General features: G+C 43.1%; 1 protein-coding gene across 1 annotated transcript in view; it reads right to left on the bottom strand.

Moving 5' to 3' along the window:
• LOC110510737 (receptor tyrosine-protein kinase erbB-4-like) overlaps positions 1 to 25,849 on the bottom strand; it is a 466,703-nt gene that overhangs the window by 18,289 nt on the left and 422,565 nt on the right. The window contains exons 21-23 of the mRNA XM_036951778.1: positions 5,938 to 6,093; positions 3,424 to 3,499; positions 2,759 to 2,905 (exon numbers count right to left, since the gene is read on the bottom strand). Of these exons, the coding sequence (XP_036807673.1) occupies positions 2,759 to 2,905; positions 3,424 to 3,499; positions 5,938 to 6,093 (379 nt within the window). The remainder of the gene's footprint in view (positions 1 to 2,758; positions 2,906 to 3,423; positions 3,500 to 5,937; positions 6,094 to 25,849) is intronic.

The raw sequence follows: 25,849 nt of genomic DNA, 5'->3' as shown, positions 1-25,849 counted from the left end.
TATATATATATATATATATATATATCAGGTCGACCAGACAAGCTGTATCCTATATATATATCAGGTTGAAGAGACAAGCTGTATCCTATATATATCTCAGGTCGACCAGACAAGCTGTATCCTATATATATATATTTATATCAGGTTGACCAGACAAGCTGTATCCTATATATATATCAGGTTGAACAGACAAGCTGTATCCTATATATATATCAGGTCGACCAGACAAGCTGTATCCTATATATATATATATATATCAGGTTGACCAGACAAGCTGTATCCTATATATATATCAGGTTGACCAGACAAGCTGTATCCTATATATATATATATCAGGTCAACCAGACAAGCTGTATCCTATATATATATATCAGGTTGACCAGACAAGCTGTATCCTATATATATATCAGGTTGAACAGACAAGCTGTATCCTATATATATATATATATATATATCAGGTTGAACAGACAAGCTGTATCCTATATATATCTCAGGTCGACCAGACAAGCTGAATCCTATATTTTTATTTTTTATTTTTTTATTTCACCTCTATTTAACCACGTAGGCCAGTTGAGAACAAGTTCTCATTTACAATTGCGACCTGGCCAAGATAAAGCAAAGCAGTTCGACACATACAACGACACAGAGTTACACATGGAGTAAAACAAACATACAGTCAATAATACAGTAGAAACAAGTCTATATACGATGTGAGCAAATGAGGTGAAATAAGGGAGATAAAGGCAACAAAAAGGCCATGGTGGCAAAGTAAATACAATATAGCAAGTAAAACACTGGAATGGTAGATTTGCAATGGAAGAATGTGCAAAGTAGAAATAAAAATAATTTGGTGCAAAGGAGCAAAATAAATAAATAAATGAAATACAGTAGGGAAAGAGGTAGTTGTTTGGGCTAAATTATAGGTGGGCTATGTATAATGTATAATTTTCATAATGTATAATGTATAATTTGCAAATAAATTCATAAAAAATCCTACAATGTGATTTTCTGGAATTTTTTTTCTCATTTTGTCTGTCACAGTTGAAGTGTACCTATGATGAAAATTACAGGCCTCTCTCATCTTTTTAAGTGGGAGAACTTGCACAATTGGTGGCTGACTAAATACTTTTTTGCCCCACTGTATATATATATACATATATCAGGTTGACCAGACAAGATGTAGCCTATATATATATCAGGCGGGCGGTTGAGCAGACAAGCTGAATAATCATATATATCATTATATACAGTTGAAGTCGGAAGTTTACATACACTTAGTTTGGAGTCATTAGAACTCGTTTTTCAACCATTCCACAAATTTCTTGTTAACAAATTATAGTTTTGGCAAGTCGGTTAGGACATCTACTTTGTGCATGACACAAGTCATTTTTCCAACAATTGTTTACAGACAGATTATTTCACTTATAATTCACTGTATCACAATTCCAGTGGGTCAGAAGTTTACATACACTAAGTTGACTGTGCCTTGGAAAATTCCAGAAAATGATGGCTTTAGAAGCTTCTGATAGGCTAATTGACATAATTTTGGAAATCAGCCAAGACCTCCACACGTCTCCACTCCAATAGCTTGACTTTGTTGTCCTTAAGCCAGTTGTCCACAACTTTGGAAGTATGCTTGGGGTCATTGTCCATTTGGAAGACCCATTTGCAACCAAGCTTTAACTTCTGATGTCTTGAGATGTTGCTTCAATATATCCACGTACTTTTCCTCCACATGATGCCATCTAGTTTATAAAGTGCACCAGTCCCTCCTGCAGCAAAGCACCCACACAACATGATGCTGCCACCCACGTGCTTCACTGTTGGGATGGTGTTCTTCGGCTTGCAAGCCTCCCCCTTTTTCCTTCAAACATAACGATGGTCATTGTGGCCAAACAGTTCTATTTTTGTTTCATCAGACCAGAGGACATTTCTCCAAAAAGTACAGTCGTTGTCCCCATGTGCAGTTTCAAACCGTAGTCTGACTTTTTTATGGCAGTTTTGGAGCAGTGGCTTCTTCCTTGCTGAGTTGCCTTTCAGGTTATGTCAATATAGGACTCGTTTTACTGTGGATATAGATACGTTTGTTTCCTCCAGCATCTTCACAAGGTCCTTTGTTGTTGTTTTGGGATTGATTTGCACTTTTCGCACCGAAGTACGTTCATCTCTAGGAGACAGAACGCGTCTCCTTCCTGAGCGGTATGACGGCTGCGTGGTCCCATGGTGTTTATACTTGCGTACTATTGTTTGTACAGATGAACGTGGTACCTTCAGGCATTTGGAAATTGCTCCCAAGGATGAACCAGACTTGTGGAGGTCTAAAAAACTATTCTGAAGTCTTGGCTGATTTCGTGTGATTTTCCCATGATGTCAAGCAAAGAGGTACTGAGTTTGAAGCGAGGCCTTGAAATACATCCACAGGTACACCTCCAATTGACTCAAAGAATGTCAATTAGCCTATCAGAAGCTTCTAAAGCCATGACATAATCTTCTGGAATTTTCCAAGCTGTTTAAAGGCACAGTGAACTTAGTGTATGTAAACTTCTGACCCACTGGAAATGTGATACAGTGAATTATAAGTGTGTCTATAAACAATTGTTGGAAAAATGACTTGTGTCATGCACAAAGTAGATGTCCTAACCAACCTGCCAAAACTACAGTTTGTTAACAAGAAATGAGTGGAATGGTTAAAAAATGAGTTTTAATGACTCCAACCTAAGTGTACGTAAACTTCTGACTTCAACTGTATCATACGTACATTTAACCATGACCATATAGACGTCTATGGTGCAGATGGGAGGCTGAGGTAGACGCTCGCCCTTCTCCAGGATGTCTGGGATCTCCCGCGTGGGGATGCCGTCATACGGCTTCCCTCCAAAAGTCATCAGCTCCCAGATAGTAACACCTGGAGAGAGAGAGAGAGAGAGAGAGAGAGAGAGAGAGAGAGAGAGAGAGAGAGAGAGAGAGAGAGAGAGGGGGAGAGGGGGGAGATTGAGAAAGAGAGAGAGCGAGCGAGAGAAAGTGAGAGAGAGAGAAATAGAGAAAGTGAAAGAGAGAGAGAGAGAGTGTAATGTTTACTGTTAATTTTAATTGTTTATTTCAGTTTGTTTATTATCTATTTCACTTGCTTTGGCAATGTTAACATACGTTTCCCTTGTCAATAAAGCCCTTAAATTGAAATGAAAGAGAAAGAGATAACAAAAGACAGAAAATGAGGGAGAGAGAGATAGATAGGGAAAGAGATAACAAAATACAGAAAATGAGGGAGAGAGAGATAGATAGGGAGAGAGGAAGAAAGCAAGTAAGATAGAAAGAAAGAGAAAACGAGAGGGAAAGAGAAAGAGAGAGAAAGGAGAAACAGGAAGTCAGGTCATTTTGGCAAATGATGCGTCTAGTATCGTTTGTTTGTAATGTCACACGCACCGTAGCTCCACACATCACTCTGGTGTGTGAACTTCCTGTAGTGAATACACTCCAATGCCATCCACTTAATGGGCATCTAGAGAGAGAGAGAGAGAAAGGGGGAGAGAGAGCGAGAGCAGGGAGGGGAGTGAGAGTGCGAGAGAGAGAACAAGAGAAAGAGAGTGAGAGGGGGATGAGAGAGAGAGAGAGAGAGAGAGAGAGAGAGAGAGAGAGAGAGAGAGAGAGAGAGAGAGAGAGAGAGAGAGAGAGAGGGAGAGAGAGAGAGAAAGAGAGAGAGACAGAGGGGGGATGAGAGAGAGATGAGAGGGAGGGGATGAGAGAGACAAAGGGAGAGGTGGCGAGAGAGAGAAGGATTATTCACTCTAGTGCACTGATGATACAAATGTCAAGAGAGAACAGACAAGTGTTGGTGAATGTTTCCTCTCCAACCTAAAACTCTCTGATTCATCATCATGCATCAGATGGAAAGGTTGTGATGGGTCTATGTAGAAAAATAGATGATCTGTATTCATATTTCTGGTAGAACTGACCTTAACACTTTTAACAGTTAATACCATCTACATTCTAATCCTAGTCAGGAATTGAGTAGCCTCATTCCATTATGTTCCATTCATATCCATGGCAGGAGTTGAGTAGCCTCATTCCATTACGTTCCATTCATATCCATGGCAGGAATTGAAATGAAATGAAACAGTCTTCAAAATATGAAGGTTAGCTATCATTATGTGCATGATCTTGGATCCAAGGCTGACTACTGCATGTTGCAAGGCATTTTCTGGGATGGACAGTGATATGCCAGTGTAACACTTGTTACAGTGAAATGTACAACATGTCAACATTGGCCGTCATAGCAACCAGTACCACATCATGTGATTTTCTTCTGGACTGGAGGACCCAATTACCTCCAGCAGGTAGGTACACTGTGGAAACCTATTACCTACTAGAACATGACCGGTATTATATCCTGTCCATATTAACTGGGTTTCATCTCTCACTCTCTTCTCTACTGCAACTTCAAGAGGAAAATGAAACACGCTTGTTTTCAATGGTATTCAGTGCATTCAGAAAGTATTCAGACCCCTCGACTCTTTCCACATTTTGTTACGTTACAGCCTTATTCAAAAATGAATTTAAAAAAACTTTTTCCTCATCCATCTACACACAATACCCCATCATGACATCACAATACCACATCATGACATCACAATACCCCATCATGACATCACAACACCCCATCATGACATCACAATACCCCATCATAACATCACAATACCCCATCATGACATCACAATACCCCATCATGACATCACAATACCCCATCATGACATCACAACACCCCATCATGACATCACAATACCCCATCATGACATCACAATACCCCATCATGACATCACAATACCCCATCATGACATCACAATACCCCATCATGACATCACAACACCCCATCATGACATCACAATACCCTATCATGACATCACAACACCCCATCATGACATCGCAATACCCTATCATGACATCACAATACCCCATCATGACATCACAACACCCCATCATGACATCACAATACCCCATCATGACATCGCAATACCCCATCATGACATCGCAATACCCCATCATGACATCGCAATACCCCATCATGACATCGCAATACCCCATCATGACATCACAATACCCCATCATGACATCACAATACCCCATCATGACATCACAATACCCCATCATGACATCACAATACCCCATCATGACATCACAATACCCTATCATGACATCGCAATACCCCATCATGACATCACAATACCCCATCATGACATCACAATACCCCATCATGACATCACAATACCCCATCATGACATCGCAATACCCCATCATGACATCGCAATACCCCATCATGACATCGCAATACCCCATCATGACATCACAATACCCCATCATGACATCACAATACCCCATCATGACATCACAACACCCCATCATGACATCGCAATACCCCATCATGACATCACAATACCCCATCATGACATCACAATACCCCATCATGACATCACAATACCCCATCATGACGAAGTGAAAACAGGTTTTCAGACATTTTTGCAAATGTTTTAAAAGAAAAATGGTAGCTGATAATGTGCCTCTGTACGCCTATGTAGACATTCCATAAAAAATCAGCCGTTTCCAGCTACAATAGTCATTTACAACATTAACAATGTATACACTGTATATCTGATCAATTTGATGTCTTTCAAAAACAAGGACATTTCTAAATGACCCCAAACTTTTAAACGGGAGTGTATATATTAATCAATAGTTTACATTAAACATTTAGATGTGATTCTGTATACCATCACAACACACACACACACACACACACACACACACACACACACACACACACACACACACACACACACACACACACACACACACACACACACACACACACACACACACACACACACACACACACACACACACACACACACACACACACACACACACACACACACACACACGCACCTTGCCCCCGTCAGCGTTATACTCTTTCTCGTCGACGTCCAGCAGTCTGGCCAGGCCAAAGTCAGTGATCTTGATGTGGTTGGGGGACTTGACCAGAACATTACGGGCTGCCAGATCTCTGTGGACCAGCCTTCTCTCCTCCAGATACATCATACCCTGGGATGGTGGTAGAGAGAGAGAGAGAGAAAGAGAGAGGAGGGAGAGAGAGAGGGAGAGAGAGAAAGAGAGGGGAGGGAGAGAGAGAGGGAGAGAGAAGAGGGAGCGAGAGAGCAAGAGGAGAGAGAGTGGGGCGAGGAGAGAGAGAGAGAGAGAGGAGGAAGAGAGAGAGAGGGGGAGAGAGAGAGGAGGAAGGGAGAGGGGAGAGAGATAGAGAGAGGAAAGAGGAGATAGAGAGACAGAGCGAGAGAGAGAGAGACAAATAGAGAGAGAGGGGGAGAGGAGAGATAGAGATAGGATAGAGTCGATAGAGAGAGAGAGAGAGATCGACAGCGAGAGAGGGAGGGAGAGTGCGAGAGAGGGAGAGACAATAGAAATAGAGAGATCGACAGCGAGAGAGGGAGGGAGAGAGCGAGAGAGGGAGAGACAAATAGAGATAGAGAGATTGACAGCGAGAGAGAGAGGGAGAGAGAAATACACAATTTTTCTGATTGTGTATTGCCATTTCCATCACAATCATCATCATCATCATCATCACAATCATTATCGTCACAATCATTATCATCATCAACATCACCACCATCACATCACCACCATCATTCTCTCTTCTCCCTGCCTTGCGCTGTTCTCCCTGCCCTGCCCTACCCTGGTCTCCTGGCCCTGTCCTGCCCTGTTCTCCCTACCCTGGTCTCCCGGCCCTGTCCTGGCCTGTTCTCCCTACCCTGGTATCCCGGCCCTGTCCTGCCCTGTTCTCCCTACCCTGGTCTCCCGGCCCTGTCCTGCCCTGTTCTCCCTGCCCTGCCTTGTTCTCCCTGACAGACGGGGACAGGAGGTGTGTTAGGGAGAGTGACCCTGACAGACTTAGGACAGGAGGTGTGTTAATGGAGAGTGACCCTGACAAACCGGGACAGGAGGTGTTGGGACAGGAGGTGTATGAACCTCGCTTTCACACACACACCTCCCAATCCACACACCGCCCAGTCCACACACCGCCCAATCCACACACCTCCCAGTCCACACACCGCCTAGTCCACACACCGCCCAGTCCACACACCTCCCAGTCCACACACCTCCCAGTCCACACACCTCCTAGTCCACACACCTCCTAGTCCACACACCTCCTAGTCCACACACCTCCTAGTCCACACACCGCCCAGTCCACACACCGCCCAGTCCACATACCGCCCAGTCCACACACCGCCCAGTCCACACACCTCCCAGTCCACACACCTCCCAGTCCACACACCTCCTAGTCCACACACCACCCAGTCCACACACCGCCCAGTCCACACACCGCCCAGTCCACACACCGCCCAGTCCACACACCTCCCAGTCCACACACCTCCCAGTCCACATACCGCCCAGTCCACACACCGCCCAGTCCACACACCTCCCAGTCCACACACCTCCCAGTCCACACACCTCCTAGTCCACACACCGCCCAGTCCACACACCGCCCAGTCCACACACCGCCCAGTCTACACACCTCCCATCCACACACCGCCCAGTCCACACACCTCCCATCCACACACCTCCCATCCACACACCGCCCAGTCCACACACCGACCATCCAAACACCGCCCAGTTCACATACCGCCCAGTCCACACACCTCCCATCCACACACCTCCCATCCACACACCTCCCATCCACACACCGCCCAGTCCACACACCTCCCTCTGATTACACATCACTTAGATTTACACCCCCCTCAGACGGGGACAATATGATAAGACAGGGCCGACAGAGAGACGTACTCGTAGAAATAAAGCAGGTGTGTGTGTGTGCAAGAGAGAGACTGTGTGGCCGTGTGTCTTGTCTACTATTTACTAGAACTGCAAACTGTGTAATAATCATATGACCTACTATACAGAATGTACTGCATACCATGTGATAATGATATCACCTACTATTTAGAATGTACTGCATACCATGTGATAATGATATTACCTACTATACAGAATGTACTGCATACTGTGTAATAATCATATGACCTACTATACAGAATGTACTGCATACCGTGTAATAATCCTATCACCTACTATTTAGAATGTACTGCATACTGTGTAATAATCATATGACCTACTATTTAGAATGTACTGCATACCATGTAATAATCCTATCACCTACTATTTAGAATGTACTGCATACCATGTAATAATCCTATCACCTACTATTTAGAATGTACTGCATACTGTGTAATAATCATATGACCTACTATTTAGAATGTACTGCATACTGTGTAATAATCCTATCACCTACTATTTAGAATGTACTGCATACTGTGTAATAATCCTATCACCTACTATTTAGAATCTACTGCATACTGTGTAATAATCATATGACCTACTATACAGAATGTACTGCATACTGTGTAATAATCATATTATCTACTATTTAGAATCTACTGCATACTGTGTAATAATTAATTATCTACTATTTAGAATGTACTGCATACTGTGTAATAATCATATTATCTACTATTTAGAATGTACTGCATACTGTGTAATAATCATATTATCTACTATTTAGAATCTACTGCATACTGTGTAATAATCATATTATCTACTATTTAGAATGTACTGCATACTGTGTAATAATCATATTATCTACTATTTAGAATCTACTGCATACTGTGTAATAATCATATTATCTACTATTTAGAATGTACTGCATACTGTGTAATAATTAATTATCTACTATTTAGAATGTACTGCATACCATGTAATAATCCTATCACCTACTATTTAGAATCTACTGCATACTGTGTAATAATCATATGACCTACTATACAGAATGTACTGCATACTGTGTAATAATCATATTATCTACTAATTAGAATGTACTGCATACGGTGTAATAATCATATGACCTACTATTTAGAATCTACTGCATACTGTGTAATAATTAATTATCTACTATTTAGAATGTACTGCATACTGTGTAATAATCATATTATCTACTATTTAGAATGTACTGCATACTGTGTAATAATCATATTATCTACTATTTAGAATCTACTGCATACTGTGTAATAATCATATTATCTACTATTTAGAATGTACTGCATACTGTGTAATAATCATATTATCTACTATTTAGAATCTACTGCATACTGTGTAATAATCATATTATCTACTATTTAGAATGTACTGCATACTGTGTAATAATTAATTATCTACTATTTAGAATGTACTGCATACTGTGTAATAATCCTATCACCTACTATTTAGAATCTACTGCATACTGTGTAATAATCATATGACCTACTATACAGAATGTACTGCATACGGTGTAATAATCATATGACCTACTATTTAGAATCTACTGCATACTGTGTAATAATCATATGACCTACTATACAGAATGTACTGCATACTGTGTAATAATCATACTATCTACTATTTAGAATCTACTGCATACTGTGTAATAATCATATGACCTACTATTTAGAATGTACTGCATACTGTGTAATAATCATATTATCTACTAATTAGAATGTACTGCATACGGTGTAATAATCATATGACCTACTATTTAGAATCTACTGCATACTGTGTAATAATTAATTATCTACTATTTAGAATCTACTGCATACTGTGTAATAATCATATGACCTACTATACAGAATGTACTGCATACGGTGTAATAATCATATGACCTACTATTTAGAATCTACTGCATACTGTGTAATAATCATATGACCTACTATACAGAATGTACTGCATACTGTGTAATAATCATACTATCTACTATTTAGAATCTACTGCATACTGTGTAATAATCATATGACCTACTATTTAGAATGTACTGCATACTGTGTAATAATCATATGACCTACTATTTAGAATGTACTGCATACTGTGTAATAATCATATTATCTACTAATTAGAATGTACTGCATACGGTGTAATAATCATATGACCTACTATTTAGAATCTACTGCATACTGTGTAATAATTAATTATCTACTATTTAGAATGTACTGCATACTGTGTAATAATCATATTATCTACTATTTAGAATGTACTGCATACTGTGTAATAATCATATTATCTACTATTTAGAATCTACTGCATACTGTGTAATAATCATATTATCTACTATTTAGAATCTACTGCATACTGTGTAATAATCATATTATCTACTATTTAGAATCTACTGCATACTGTGTAATAATTAATTATCTACTATTTAGAATGTACTGCATACTGTGTAATAATCATATTACCTACTATTTAGAACGTACTACTTAGTAAGAATGTATACTCTCACCAACATACTCCTCCATACTGAGAATGTCAACAGATGCGTACCTGCTTTGTTACCCATCATTGATTCATGTTGGTACAGCCCGTCCCCTATCTGATTTAGAAGGTAGGTATGTTATTCAGACTCATGTTGGTACAGCCCGTCCCCTATCTGATTTAGATCGTAGATACAGGTATTCAGACTCATGTTGGTACAGCCCGTCCCCTATCTGATTTAGATCGTAGATACAGGTATTCAGACTCATGTTGGTACAGTCCGTCCCCTATCTGATTTAGAACGTAGGTATGTTATTCAGACTCATGTTGGTACAGTCCGTCCCCTATCTGATATAGAACATAGGTACGGTATTCAGACTTGACCTGTGTGTATGTAGAGGACAGGCATAAAGTGGGATTGTGTGTGTGTGTATGTCACACCCAGAATTGTTTGTGTGTGTTTGCGTATCTTTAACTCAATGGTTAAGGTTAGGGCTAATGTCTGGGAAAGGTTTAAAACAAAACTATCAACATTGGATTGAAACTTGTAACCTTTGGCCCCAGATGATTACCTTTGGCACCAGATGATTACCTTTGGCAGAGGATTACACCCTAGTAAAACCCAAACCTACTAGAAGGTAACAGCGGTCACTGTTGCCCCCCGAGTGTCTGGTTTCTACGTCATCTCCCAACGTCCTCACACATGGATGGACATCGAATTCTGACCTGTATGACAGGTGACCTGGCTGTAGTGTTTACAGCTAAGCTTGTCACAGTTCGACAGAATGCATCGGAATTTCAAGCTCCCCTCAATGTGTATACACACACTGCAATTGGGCCTATTATCAAGATGGTTAGTCATTGGAGAAAATTGATGTCCTGCCAACACATTAATGTTGATGACAAAGCCCAATGAGCGAAGCTGTGAAGTGGAGGAAATCATAGAGGCTTGTGGTAAGACTGTGGGGACTCTGTTCTCCGCCTTCATTTGTTGCTCAATGGACTGGATGGGAACATCGATGCGTGTGGCTGCAAACACACAATACACACACACGGACGCAGATAAGCAGGCACGCACACAGGCAGGCAGGCACGTGCACACACACACAAACACACACAAACACACACACACAAAGCAAGCCAAAACACACACAGAGGCAGACAGGGAGGAGGGCCAATTGAAGTGCATTATTCTGGATGATAAACAAGTGAATGGCACTTTGTGGTGTGATCAATAAAAGCCCTGGTAAAGAGGGGAGTGTCTGTCTCCCTCCCTCTCCTCTACCACTAGACAGTGGAGAAACAGACAGAGAGAGAGAGAGAGGGGGGTGTCTGTCTCCCTCCCTCTCCTCTACCACTAGACAGTGGAGAAACAGACAGAGAGAGAGAGAGAGGGGGGTGTCTGTCTCCCTCCCTCTCCTCTACCACTAGACAGTGGAGAAACAGACAGAGAGAGAGAGAGAGGGGGGTGTCTGTCTCCCTCCTCTCCTCTACCACTAGACAGTGGAGAAACAGACAGAGGGGGGTGTCTGTCTCCCTCTCCTCTACCACTAGAGAGTGGAGAAACAGACAGAGACAGAGAGGGGGGTGTCTGTCTCCCTCCTCTCCTCTACCACTAGACAGTGGAGAAAAAGACAGAGGGGGGTGTCTGTCTCCCTCTCCTCTACCACTAGACAGTGGAGAAACAGACAGAGAGAGAGGGGGGTGTCTGTCTCCTTCCCTCTCCTCTACCACTAGACAGTGGAGAAACAGACAGAGAGAGAGGGGGGGGGGGGTTGTCTGTCTCCTCTACCACTAGACAGTGGAGAAACAGACAGAGAGAGAGTGGGGGGGGGTGTCTGTCTCCCTCCCTCTCCTCTAGCACTAGACAGTGGAGAAACAGACAGAGAGAGAGGGGGGGGGGGGGGGTTGTCTGTCTCCTCTACCACTAGACAGTGGAGAAACAGACAGAGAGAGAGTGGGGTGTCTGTCTCCCTCCCTCTCCTCTACCACTAGACAGTGGAGAAACAGACAGAGAGAGAGAGGGGGGTGTCTGTCTCCCTTCCTCTCCTCTACCAGTAGACAGTGGAGAAACAGACAGAGAGGGGGGGGGGGGTGTCTCTATAACAAAGAATAAAGAGCAAAAACATATACATGATCAAATACAGATCTTAGAATCAACTATTAAAGACTACCAGAACCCACTGGATTCTCCAATTACATTGAATGAGTTACAGGACAAAATAAAAACCCTCCAACCCAAAAAGGCCTGTGGTGTTGATGGTATCCTCAATGAAATGATCAAATATACAGACAACAAATTCCAATTGGCTATACTAAAACTCTTTAACATCATCCTTAGCTCTGGCATCTTCCCCAATATCTGGAACCAAGGACTGATCACCCAATCCACAAAAGTGGAGACAAATTTGACCCCAATAACTACCATGGAATATGCGTCAACAGTAACCTTGGGAAAATCCTCTGCATTATCATTAACAGCAGACTCGTACATTTCCTCAATGAAAACAATGTACTGAGCAAATGTCAAATTGGCTTTTTACCAAATTACCGTACAACAGACCATGTATTCCGCCCTGCACACCCTAATTGACAACCAAACAAACCAAAACAAAGGCAAAGTCTTCTCATGCTTTGTTGCTTTCAAAAAAGCCTTTGACTCAATTTGGCATGAGGGTCTGCTATACAAACTGATGGAAAGTGGTGTTGGGGTAAAACATACGACATTATGAAATCCATGTACACAAACAACAAGTGTGCGGTTAAAATTGGCAAAAAACACACACATTTCTTCGCACATGGTCGTGGGGTTAGACAGGGATGCAGATTAAGCCCCACCCTCTTCAACATATATATCAACGAATTGGCGCGGGCACTAGAAAAGTCTGCAGCACCCGGCCTCACCCTACTAGAATCCGAAGTCAAATGTCTGCTGTTTGCCGATGATCTGGTGCTTCTGTCACCAACCAAGGAGGGCCTACAGCAGCACCTAGATCTTATGCACAGATTCTGTCAGACCTGGGCCCTGACAGTAAATCTCAGTAAGACCAAAATAATGGTGTTCCAAAAAAGGTCCAGTCACCAGGACCACAAATACACATTCCATCTAGACACCATTGCCCTTGAGCACACAAAAAACGATATGGACCTCGGCCTAAACATCAGCGCCACAGGTAACTTCCACAAAGCTGTGAACGATCTGAGAGACAAGGCAAGAAGGGCATTCTATGCCATCAAAAGGAACATAAATTTCAACATACCAATTAGGATTTGGCTAAAAATACTTGAACCAGTCATAGAGCCCATTGCCCTTTATGGTTGTGAGGTCTGGGGTCCGCTCACCAACCAAGACTTCACAAAATGGGACAAACACCAAATTGAGACTCTGCACGCAGAATTCTGCAAAAATATCCTCTGTGTACAACGTAGAACACCAAATAATGCATGCCGAGCAGAATTAGGCCGATACCCACTAATTATCAAAATCCAGAAAAGAGCCGTTAAATTCTATAACCACCTAAAAGGAAGCGATTCCCAAACCTTCCACAACAAAGCCATCACCTACAGAGAGATGAACCTGGAGAAGAGTCCCCTAAGCAAGCTGGTCCTGGGGCTCTGTTCACAAACACAAACACACCCCACAGAGCCCCAGGACAGCAGCACAATTAGACCCAACCAAATCATGAGAAAACAAAAAGATAATTACTTGACACATTGGAAAGAATTAACAAAAAAACAGAGCAAACTAGAATGCTATTTGGCCCTACACAGAGAGTACACAGCGGCAGAATACCTGACCACTGTGACTGACCCAAAATTAAGGAAAGCTTTGACTATGTACAGACTCAGTGAGCATAGCCTTGCTATTGAGAAAGGCCGCCGTAGGCAGACATGGCTCTCAAGAGAAGACAGGCTATGTGCACACTGCCCACAAAATGAGGTGGAAACTGAGCTGCACTTCCTAACCTCCTGCCCAATGTATGACCATATTAGAGAAACATATTTCCCTCAGATTACACAGATACACAAAGAATTCGAAAACAAATCCAATTTTGAAAAACTCCCATATCTACTGGGTGAAATTCCACAGTGTGCCATCACAGCAGCAAGATTTGTGACCTGTTGCCACGAGAAAAGGGCAACCAGTGAAGAACACACACCATTGTAAATACAACCCATATTTATGCTTATTTATTTTATCTTGTGTCCTTCACCATTTGTACATTGTTAAAACACTGTATATATAATATGACACTTGTAATGTCTTTATTGTTTTGAAACTTCTGTATGTGTAATGTTTACTGTTAATTTTCATTGTTTATTTCACTTTATATATTCACTTTATATTTTATCTACCTCACTTGCTTTGGCAATGTTAACACATGTTTCCCATGCCAATAAAGCCCTTGAATTGAATTGAATTGAATTGAGAGAGAAAGGGTGTCTGTCTGTCTCCCTCTCCTCTACCACTAGACAATGGAGAAACACTGCTACACCCCTAACGTCGCGTGCGCGAGTGTTGCCAAATAAATCTATATTATTCAATTATAATGTGTGGGGGGACAAAATAAATGTATGCGCGATGGCACACGCGCTCAGCCGGTTTGGGTTCCGTGTTATAAAGAAACCTGAAAATATACGGGGGTTTATATCAGCTAGACTCAGCTTTCACAGAGCACAAAAGCTGAGTCAGGTAAATTGTGTTGGAAAGCACGGTGTCATGGTGGCGGTGGAGGTGTTCACTAGACGAATGTGAGGATAAATGGATAGTGTAGACGGCTGGTGGAGTTAGAGAGAGAGAGAGACAGAGAGAGAGAGTGAAAGAGAGAGACACATAGAGATAGAGAGAGGGAGAGAGACAGAGAGCAAGAGAATGAGAGAGAGAGACAGAGAGAGAGAGAGAGAGAGACAGAGACAGAGAGAGAGAAAGAGAGAGAGAGGAAGCGAGAGAGAGAGGACGCGAGAGAGAGAGAGAGAAAGAGAGGAAGAGAGAGAGAGAGGAAGCGCGTGCGCGAGAGAGAGAGGAAGCGAGAGAGAGACAGAGAGAAAGAGAGAGAAAAAGAGAGAGAGGAAGAGAGAGAGCTCTAAACATACCATAAATATCACACTGCTCCACGCTCCATTCCTTACCTACTTACCATGGAGTCCTGCCAATAGAATTACAATGGGCAATGACAGCACTCCGGCATTGGGGGAGTGGGAGGTGGTGGGGTGGAAGTGTATTTAAAATAGATCACTTCTGGGGCCCAGACCCGGGGGCCGATCAATAGAGATGCTGATTACAATAAAGCCTTGAAGAACGGACAGACTACGGGCCGTCCTCCATAATATTTATCCTCTCTGTCTGCTTTAGGACGCATTAGGAATCCACAGTGAATATAGCACATTAATACTGTCCTACAGTCCTAGGTTGCAACCCAAATGGTACTCTTTTTACTGAGTAGTGCACTACATTTCAACAGAGCCCTAGGAGGCGGTCCTACATACCCTGGTCAGAAGTAGTGCACTACATTTCAACAGAGCCCTAGGAGGCAGTCCTACCGACCCTGGTTAGAAGTAGTGCACTACATTTCAACAGAGCCCTAGGAGGCGGTCCTACCGACCCTGGTTAGAAGTAGTGGACTACATTTCAACAGAGCCCTAGGAGGCAGTCCTACCGACCCTGGTTAGAAGTAGTGCACTACATTTCAACAGAGCCCTAGAAGGCAGTCCTACATACCCTGGTCAGAAGTAGTGCACTACATTTCAACAGAGCCCTAGGAGGCGGTCCTACCTACCCTGGTTAGAAGTAGTGGACTACATTTCAACAGAGCCCTAGGAGGCGGTCCTACATACCCTGGTCAGAAGTAGTGGACTACATTTCAACAGAGCCCTAGGAGGCGGTCCTACATACCCTGGTGAGAAGTAGTGGACTACATTTCAACAGAGCCCTAGGAGGCGGTCCTACCTACCCAGGTCAGAAGTAGTGGACTACATTTCAACAGAGGCCTAGAAGGCGGTCCTACCGACCCTGGTTAGAAGTAGTGCACTACATAGGGAATAGTGACAACGCAATGAAGGGCACATTGTGGAGCGCAGCAGTGTACAATGAAATGAGGACCTAAATATTGTCACTCTGTAGTTGGTTGGGGCCATAAACACTATGACCACATTGAACTGATGTCGTCGCTGTCATGTTGTGAGTGTTGGAAGTGTTGCCTTGGTAGTTGTTTAGGTGTCACTAGTTGTGATGCTGAGATGTGTCATTGTATATAATGTCGAAGGTAATGGTAGTTGTTTAGGTGTCATAACTTGTGATGCTAAGATGTGCCATTGTAAATAATGTTGAAGGTAATGGTAGTTGTTTAGGTGTCATAACTTGTGATGCTAAAATGTGCCATTGTAAATAATGTTGAAGGTAATGGCATAGATGCATAAATAGCCCCATCAATCCTCTACTCCCTCTGTTTCTTCTCCTCCTCCTTGTCCCTTCCCTATCCTCTCTCTCTCTTTACTCTCTTCTTCCTCCTTCCCCTCTCCTCCTCCTCCTCCACATCTTCCTCCTCTTTATCATCCTCCTCCTCGTCACCCTCCTCCTCCTCCTCCTCACCCTCCTCCTCCTCCTCATCCTCCTTTTCTGGTTCCTCTTCCTCCTCCTTCCTTCTCATTCTACTGCATTTAAGGGAACAATAGTGACTCACTTAACATATTCAGTACCCAGGAACTTGTGAATATGCCAAGTAATAAAGAATTCTAATTGTAATTTTGCAAGGTTATCTGTCTAGAAGATAGATCTTGGCCACCTCTTGGCTGGGACTGTCACCATCAGTGTTCAAGTGAGTCTGAGTGTCTGGCAGGCTGACTCTGTGGTTCGTTACACTGTGTTCTTCCCACACACTGTAGCAAGACACAAAGACAGACACACACACACACACACACACACACACACACACACACACACACACACACACACACACACACACACACACACACACACACACACGCAAACACCATGCTGAGGCCCTACCGCCACATACACACACACACACCTTCCCTCTCACACACACACACACACACCTTCCCTCTCACAAACACACAACTCTGATTATCAGCCATGGGGGAGCCACTGATCACACACCCCTCCCCATCACTGACCTTGGAGAATGTGTCTTCATGAGGGGTGAGGGTGTGAAGCAAGTCTCCAGGTCACAGTACTGTTCTAATGTCCCTCAACGAACCAGGTAAACAAGCCTGCTTCTGTTCAGACAGTATTTAACAAGGAACCAGGTAAACAAGCCTGCTTCTGTTCAGATAGTATGTGAGACTTTAACTAAAGAAGTTAAAAGGGGCAACAAGAACACAATAGTTGATCGCAGTTTGAATCCTGGTGAATCAGTATTTGTCAATTTTCTATTCATATTCTGAATATGAATCTCTGGTGCACGTTTTTAATTTATTTAAAGGGTAGGGTTCTTAAACAGTAGGAATCTTAAAGGGTAGGGTTCTTAAACAGTAGGAATCTTAAAGGGTAGGGTTCTTAAACAGTAGGGATCTTAAAGGGTAGGGTTCTTAAACAGTAGGAATCTTAAAGGGTAGGGTTCTTAAACAGTAGGGATCTTAAAGGGTAGGGTTCTTAAACAGTAGGGATCTTAAAGGGTAGGGTTCTTAAACAGTAGGGATCTTAAAGGGTAGGGTTCTTAAACAGTAGGGATCTTAAAGGGTAGGGTTCTTAAACAGTAGGGATCTTAAAGGGTAGGGTTCTTAAACAGTAGGAATCTTAAAGGGTAGGGTTCTTAAAAGGGTATGTATCATAAACGTAACCACATGTAACATGTGGATTGGCATTAGAATCATCATCAAAAGTCCCAATGGAAAGTTACACCGCACTTATTTTTCGAGTTATTACATAAAACGGATCAGAATTCCAAAGAATGCCGAAGTCATGTCGGGAAAAAGTTTTTTTTCTGCGGTGTGATGTAATATGGAGGCCCCGGCAAGCCAGCCTATTCCCTGTACTGTAAATTCCAACATAAATAACTTAAAATGTATAAACCAAATCGGTTTCAATTTCATTTTCAGCCAATTTACAAACAAATATGAATGTATTGTTTACAAATCAACTTGCAAGGTTGCTAGCCAACTAGCCTGCTAACGTTAGCCCTACACGCCTGCTAAAGTTAGTACCCTACCAGCCTGCTAACATTACATTAGCACTGAATGAGTCAGCCAGTTGCTACCAACACCTAGCTTACACTACATTAAAGTAAAGCAACGTTTTGGAAATACATAACGCCATCTAACCAGTTATCAAAGAACATTAGCTATATGCAGTTATCATAGCCAGAAAGCTAGCCAGCCAGGTAACATTAGCTATTTAGCCAAGTAGCTATTAGCCCAGTCAGCCTAGCCAACCGCCTTGGTTATGGTTCGCCAGCTAGAGCCTACTGGAGACCAGCTAGAACGCAACTAAAACAACACAGCTAAAACATAATCACAGATTAAAAAACGGGGCTGGGGCCCATCTGATGGTAAAACTTTTAAAAGAACGCCGGCTGAGTTAGTGAGGGGGAGGCAAGCGCTTTGCTAGGCCAATGGAGAGAAAGCGAAATCCAAAGTAGATATAATCCAGATGTCCGTCAGCTAGCGCACCAGCAATAAGTTACAAAACTCCCATAGCCTACTTCACAGAGAACATGCCGAAAAGTTAACAAAACAAAAATAAGAACAGACAAGGTATTACACAATTACAGCAAGCAGGTTGTGACATCGGTGACTAAAAACTCAAGCTTCCTATCCTTTAAGGTATTCAAAATAAGCCCTGAGAAAAGTGCTGTGGCCATGACAGAGAGAAAGAACAAGCAGAGCTATCTGGCATACCATAGAAAGATGATGTTGACAGAGTAAAGGGGAGTGTGTGAGAGAGAGAGAGAGAGAGAGAGAGAGAGAGAGAGCGCGCAGAGTGTATTAGAGCTGAGAGTTGACATCTAAGGTTACAGTGTGGGTTTAAGTAGAGTATGGGTAGAAAATGTGTGTGCAACAGCCCTTAAGTGTATACACTGGCTAACAAGCTTTTGCTCAAAAGGCGGCAACATGTACCCTACAATCCTGCATGTTTTGCTCAGTGTTTGTGTGTGTGTACAAGCCTGCATGTTGCTCCTCCCTGTTGTGGCCTGCGTGGTACACTGCATTGAAAAAGGTTAAAGGTTCTCAGGGGTGGACAGAAGAATGCTGAATGATAGCGGAACGCTTCCCAGGCCTGCTAGACGATAGCAGAATACCTCCCTAGGCCTGCTAGATGATAGCAGAACGCTTCCCAGGCCTGCTAGACGATAGCAGAATACCTCCCTAGGCCTGCTAGATGATAGCAGAACGCTTCCCAGGCCTGCTAGACGATAGCAGAATACCTCCCCAGGCCTGCTAGACGATAGCAGAATACCTCCCCAGGCCTGCTAGACGATAGCAGAATATAATAAGGTATAATGAGCAGGACTAGAGGCTCTACAGTGAAATAAGCCAATAAACACTAACCAGAACAGCAATGGACAAGGCATATTGACATTAAGGAGAGGCATGCTCAGTCGAGTGATCAAAAGGGTCCAGTGAGTGGAGAGGTTGGTTGGGGGTCACGGCGATTTAGACAGCTAAATCGGTAGCAAGCTAGCATAGGAGCAAGCTAGCATAGAATGGAGGTCTGTTATTAGCCAACTCTTGCGTTCCGTCAGTAGATTAGTGGGTTTCCGTGTGGTAGAAGGGATTAATCCAAATCACACAACAACAACAAAAATAAAAACAATAGATATAGTTATAGAGGCCCAAGAAGTAAAATAAATAAATAAAAATAAAATAAAATAAAAATTGTCTGATTGTCTATTCAGATAGCAGCCGATAAGATAGCCAACGGCTAGCAGGCCGCAGATGGGCGCCCAGGCAACGTTGCGCCGGAGGAGCCAGCCGGACAATTCCCTCGGGTAGACAACGTCGGCAGTCCAACTGTGAAGGCCCGGTGGGGCTCCGCGTAGGCAGCAAAACAGGTCCGGATAGGTGACTGCAGCCCAGGAGTAATTGATGGAACTCTTCAGCTGGCTAGCTCCGGAACAATTGATGTTAGCTCCGGAATCGACGAAAGCCGATAGTCACACGGATAGCAGCTAGCTAGCTGTGAGATCCAGGTATGGATGTCCAGAGCCAGCGGCCGAAATCCGGTATGTTCCGTTCCGAGCCGCGCTGCGCTGCACCGCGCCGTACAAAACTGGCGATAGATTCTCGAGCCAAAGGACAGCCGATGACCACAAACCATGGTTAGCTGAGTACTAACGATTAGCCAGTAAATAAGCTAACTAGCTTCTGAACCAGCTTCAGAGTAGCTTCTGGACCAGCTTCTGGCTAGCTCCCGGCTAGCTTCTGGCTAATTTCTGGCTAGCCTCTCGGAGGATTACAGATCTGAGGTAAATAATACTTTTTTTATATAAATATAAATTGGTGAAGCGGATTGCAGGAGAGTGTTCTGAAGATGAGTTTTTGGAAAATTAAAAATGTATGTGAAAAAAAAAGTTGTAAATATATCTATATATTTATATACACGACAGGACGAGGACAAAAATACGTCTGAACTGCTATGCCATCTTGGGATAATATGGTACATAACCACCTCCCGGTGATTAAATGTAATGTGGTCCATGCATTTTTAACCAAGTACACTGGTTCATTAAATTGTTTGACTAAATGTATTAGGTAGATCACAAGTGGGCTAAAAGGAGACTAAATGTATTAGGTAGGTCACAAGTGGGTTAAAAAATCAGACCTTGTCATACTGAGGTAAGGTGCTACTACTGAGGTAAGGTGCTACTCCTGAGGTAAGGTGCTACTCCTGAGGTAAGGTGCTACTACTGAGGTAAGGTGCTACTCCTGAGGTAAGGTGCTACTCCTGAGGTAAGGTGCTACTCCTGAGGTAAGGTGCTACTACTGAGGTAAGGTGCTACTCCTGAGGTAAGGTGCTACTCCTGAGGTAAGGTGCTACTCCTGAGGTAAGGTGCTACTACTGAGGTAAGGTGCTACTACTGAGGTAAGGTGCTACTCCTGAGGTAAGGTGCTACTACTGAGGTAAGTGCTACTCCTGAGGTAAGGTGCTACTACTGAGGTAAGGTGCTACTACTGAGGTAAGGTGCTACTCCTGAGGTAAGGTGCTACTGTTATATAAATATTCATACACATAGCTCATATAAACAAAGACATTCCGTCGTAAGAACACATACACCCAGCCATAAGACTGACCCCCTCTTCCTTATATAAACACACATCTCATCTCCCTCTAACTGGCCGGTCCCAAGAGCAAAGAACTTTTGCTGTGCACCAATGGGGCCCGCTCTGGCTAGAGCAAGGCCCGCCTCCAACCCTCCGACCAGTCAAGAAGACCGAAACGACAAGACTCCACCTACTTTATTCTATGTATAAAAATGTATGTAACCATTGTATAGGCCTCTTTTTCACCTGGCTCCTTGCCGAGTTATGTGAACTAGGTCCGTGCACGTAAAACTGCGGGACAAGATATCTCTGACTCATTAAAACTGTCTTTTGTTACAACTGAAATCCACTCTGTCCAGCGTCCGTGATTTGGTCTCAACTCTCCAGTATTTGAACACTAACAGAATTGGTAGCAGAGGATGGTTGTTCTCGAATTCGATCTATTATAAGTTAGTGTGAGAGGACGAGACTGATCACGGCTAAAAAATCAGACGGAAGAGTGACTTCCCCAGCCATTCATCTTGCCTCAGAAAATCTGATCGGAGCGCTCTATATAAAGGTGAGCAGAGCCCGTTATATCGAAATCTGCATATTGTATTATAGCCTAAACCAAATTTTGATCAGAAAGTACTGGGCGTGAGTATGAATCGGTGCCCAAATTTTTTACATAAGAACCTAAGACATTGATCGGGGAGATCTTGTTTTGCTCGTTTTTATTTTTTATTTGTATTTTTATTTTTTATCAATTGGCCTATTATTAGAAGTGTAGTATGCATGTAAAAGTTCCTATTAAATAAGTGCTTACTGTTTAATTGGTTTTGTTTAGAAGTGTAGTATGCACGTAAAAGTTCCTATTGAATAAGTTCTAAACTGTTTAATTGGTTGTGTTTAGAGATTTAGTTAATTAATAGATCGACTGAATCTGCATGTAAAAGATCCTATTGAATGAGTTGTAAACTGTTTAATTGGTTATGTTAGAGGTGTAGTCGAATAGATATAGGATATGTAAGTTTGGCCTTCCACTAGACAGAGATCGGGAATGATGTGGCTATTGCACATCAAACAATAAACATAAGATGAACCAGAGTTGACATTCCATGATTTGGAGATGGGGGAAATTAAATTGAAAGAAACGTTTGTCGCGGAGTAGGTTGGGATACGTAACTGGGCTATTATGCACACGTGCTGGTAGACAAAGCCACCTTAGTATCGAATGGAATACTGATTTTCGTTTTTTTTCATTCCTGTTGATATTGCCTAAAGTTTAAAATTATTCTGACAATTGCTATAGAATCGCTGGAATTTACTGATATAAGTTCATAAAGGAACTTACTGAATTGTTTCTAGAAAGTATTTAAATAAGCCGCCGAGCTTAGTACAGACTTTGTTTGACAGACGCTAAAAGCTACACACTGATTTTTGGGTTTTTCTATTCTATCTATATTTCCTAAAGAGCTAGAATTACTCTGAAAATTGTTATAGAACCGCATATATTCACTGATATATTGTTCCAAAAGGAAATCGCAGAATCATTTATAGAAAATACCTAAACGAATCGCTGAACAAATTCAAATAAAATACCGGTGAAATACACACGTGGCGGGCGTCACATACTGATAACCCCCTTTGTCTCGACCAGGGACAGGCTAAGCATACAACGATAGAAATAAACACCACATAGTAAGGATTGAATATACCTAAATAACGCATTATACACATTATCAGACGACTTAGATAAAATGTCTGCAGCCATCACGCCCAAACAAATGATTGCAGTAGAAACTCAAGACCAAGGGGAGCAGCCAGATAACACTCAGATCGTGGCACAGACTGTCTCTCAGATGATCCAACAGCAGGCAGCCCCACCACCCCATTACCCTCCCCCACAGCGGTATATCCTGCAACGGCAACGGGCTCAACGAGGCCCCTACACTGGACCATACAGAGGGGGAAACTACCAGTGGTATAACTGAGGAATTCCCGGTCACTATGCCAGATATTGCACGAAACCACTCTCCCCGCAGCAACAGCAATGGAGAGAAAGAGGAAGAGGACGTGGAGGGGCACCAGGAAGAGGAAGAGGACCCTCTCCTAGACACATGCAGCAGGAGCAGCAAGATTACAACCAACCCTACCACTTCAACACCTGATCACCCAGTAAGAATGATGAGGATGCCACTCCTGCCGATGACCACACTGTCTGAAGCCCAAGAAGTGTACTGGGTAAAATGCCTACCCACAGGGCCTGCCACCCCTCACATCCAGTTTAAGTTCAACCAACTGAAAGCTCAAATCTACACTCTGCACCCATATAAGACTCCCCAAGCTGAGATCCATTGCACACTCAATGCAACAGAAACTGATGACTTCCTCTACACTGCAGACTGGGACGAAGACATGATGCACCTGACCCCACCTATCAGGTGTTGTACCATTGGGTGTGGCCCAGAGGGGGTGGCAGCACCGGTACGATCAAGGAACCTCCATGCACCCCTGGCCTGGACGGCTGAAGCATCAACAGCCATAGCACTCCTGAAAACAGATCTATCAGCGGCAGCAGCTCTGACTGCACCTGACTACAAGAACAAGTTCCATTTGGATGTTTCTGGAAGGGAAGGATTCACCTCATCCGTCGTATTCCAGAAACAAGAGGGGGAGAGAAGGGTCTTGATGTACTACTCTTCAAACTTGACCACATTGAGGTAGGACAGTCAACATGCTCCAGATACGTTGCTGCAGTAGCAAAAGCTATTGAAAAAACAGCTCACCTCGTGATGTCACCCTTCAATCAGCCATCATCCCTCAACCAGCATCGGCCAAATTAGCTGAAATCATCGGATTGACGCAGGTCCTCATCAGAGGAAAAGGAAAGACTGAATATCTATACAGACTCAGCCCATGCCCATGAAGCAGGCCACACTGATGGACCCAGAACTTTTATGAGAAACACATGGCCCCACACACAAAGGCAAACTAAAGACCCTCCAAAAAGGCCTCGCACATCTGGTGGCACCCTCACATAAAAAATATGACTGACTTATTTTATGACGATGATTTATTTTGTGACGAATGCAATGGTTGTGACAGACACAACCCAAAGAAACCATATCAAACACCAATGGGCTCATACGTAATACCTAATGCATGTTTTCAGGATATTAGTATAGACTACACCGACATGGGCCCCGAAAATTTATCTAAAGGCAAACTCTATCTCCTAGTCATAGTAGATAGGTTCTCCAAATGGGTAGAGGCAATAATAACAAAAGGGGAGGATGCTAGGTCAGTCTTTAAGTGGCTACAAACCAAACTAATACCCAGGTATGGCATCCCAAGACAAATCAATTTTGACAAATGGCTTACATTTAACAAACACCTGAGACAGGTGGAAGAAAGATTTGGCATAACCCACAGATTTGGATCTGTGTACAGGCCCCAATCCCAAAATCTGGTGGAACGTCAAACCAAAAGCAAAAGCTAAGATAGCTAAAGTATGTGCCTCATGGGATAATGACTGGTAGAGTCATGCATGGTCCACCAAGGGAGGGAGGTCATATGCCCGCCCTTGATGTACAACAAATTGTAATGTCTAATTATGTGAAAAAACTGACGGTTCTCTCTGCAGCACTCTCTACCCAGGTTCACAAGGTCCAGGAGGGGGAGCTGCCGGGGGACACGCCACTACTGAAGGTAAAGGTTGGTGACGGGGTGAGGGTTACAGTCCACAAGAGAAAGTGGCTGGAACCCAGGTGGACTGGACCGTACGAAGTGAAGGAGGTTACTTCACACTCAGTCCAGGTCAAAGGTAAATCAGGCACACCTTGACACCGCCTTACACATTGCACCCCAGCCCCAATTCCTTCTAGAACACTGACTGAAGTCAGAGCTGATTTGAGCGGCCTAAATTCGATTCCAAATGAAGACACTCCTTCCTCAGGTGATGCGGCATCAAACTCCGCCTCCCCTGAGAAGGGAACCTCGCCCAGTTAGAGGGAAATTTCTCCCTCTCTGGGTGAGGCTGGGGATATCTGGTCCCTTATTTGTGATATTCATACTGATATTTGGAGTAACCCTAGGACTTTCACATGGTTAATTGAACAACTATTTCACCCTGCCACATCACATACACCAACCCCTACACATGTCCCTAACTCCTTTCCTGATATCACTCCCTCCAATCACTCCCGTCCCAAACGTAGCACTACACCTACAGACCCACCATGCAAACCAGACAAGGTTAGGAGCACCACCTTATGTATACCCACGATTGCAACCGCCACCTTTCTGCTAT

This window comes from Oncorhynchus mykiss, chromosome 18 (assembly GCF_013265735.2).
Source record: "Oncorhynchus mykiss isolate Arlee chromosome 18, USDA_OmykA_1.1, whole genome shotgun sequence".
NCBI classification, from domain to species: domain Eukaryota; kingdom Metazoa; phylum Chordata; class Actinopteri; order Salmoniformes; family Salmonidae; genus Oncorhynchus; species Oncorhynchus mykiss.
Note: the sequence above shows the minus strand (reverse complement) of the source record. Positions and strands in the feature narration are given on the sequence as shown.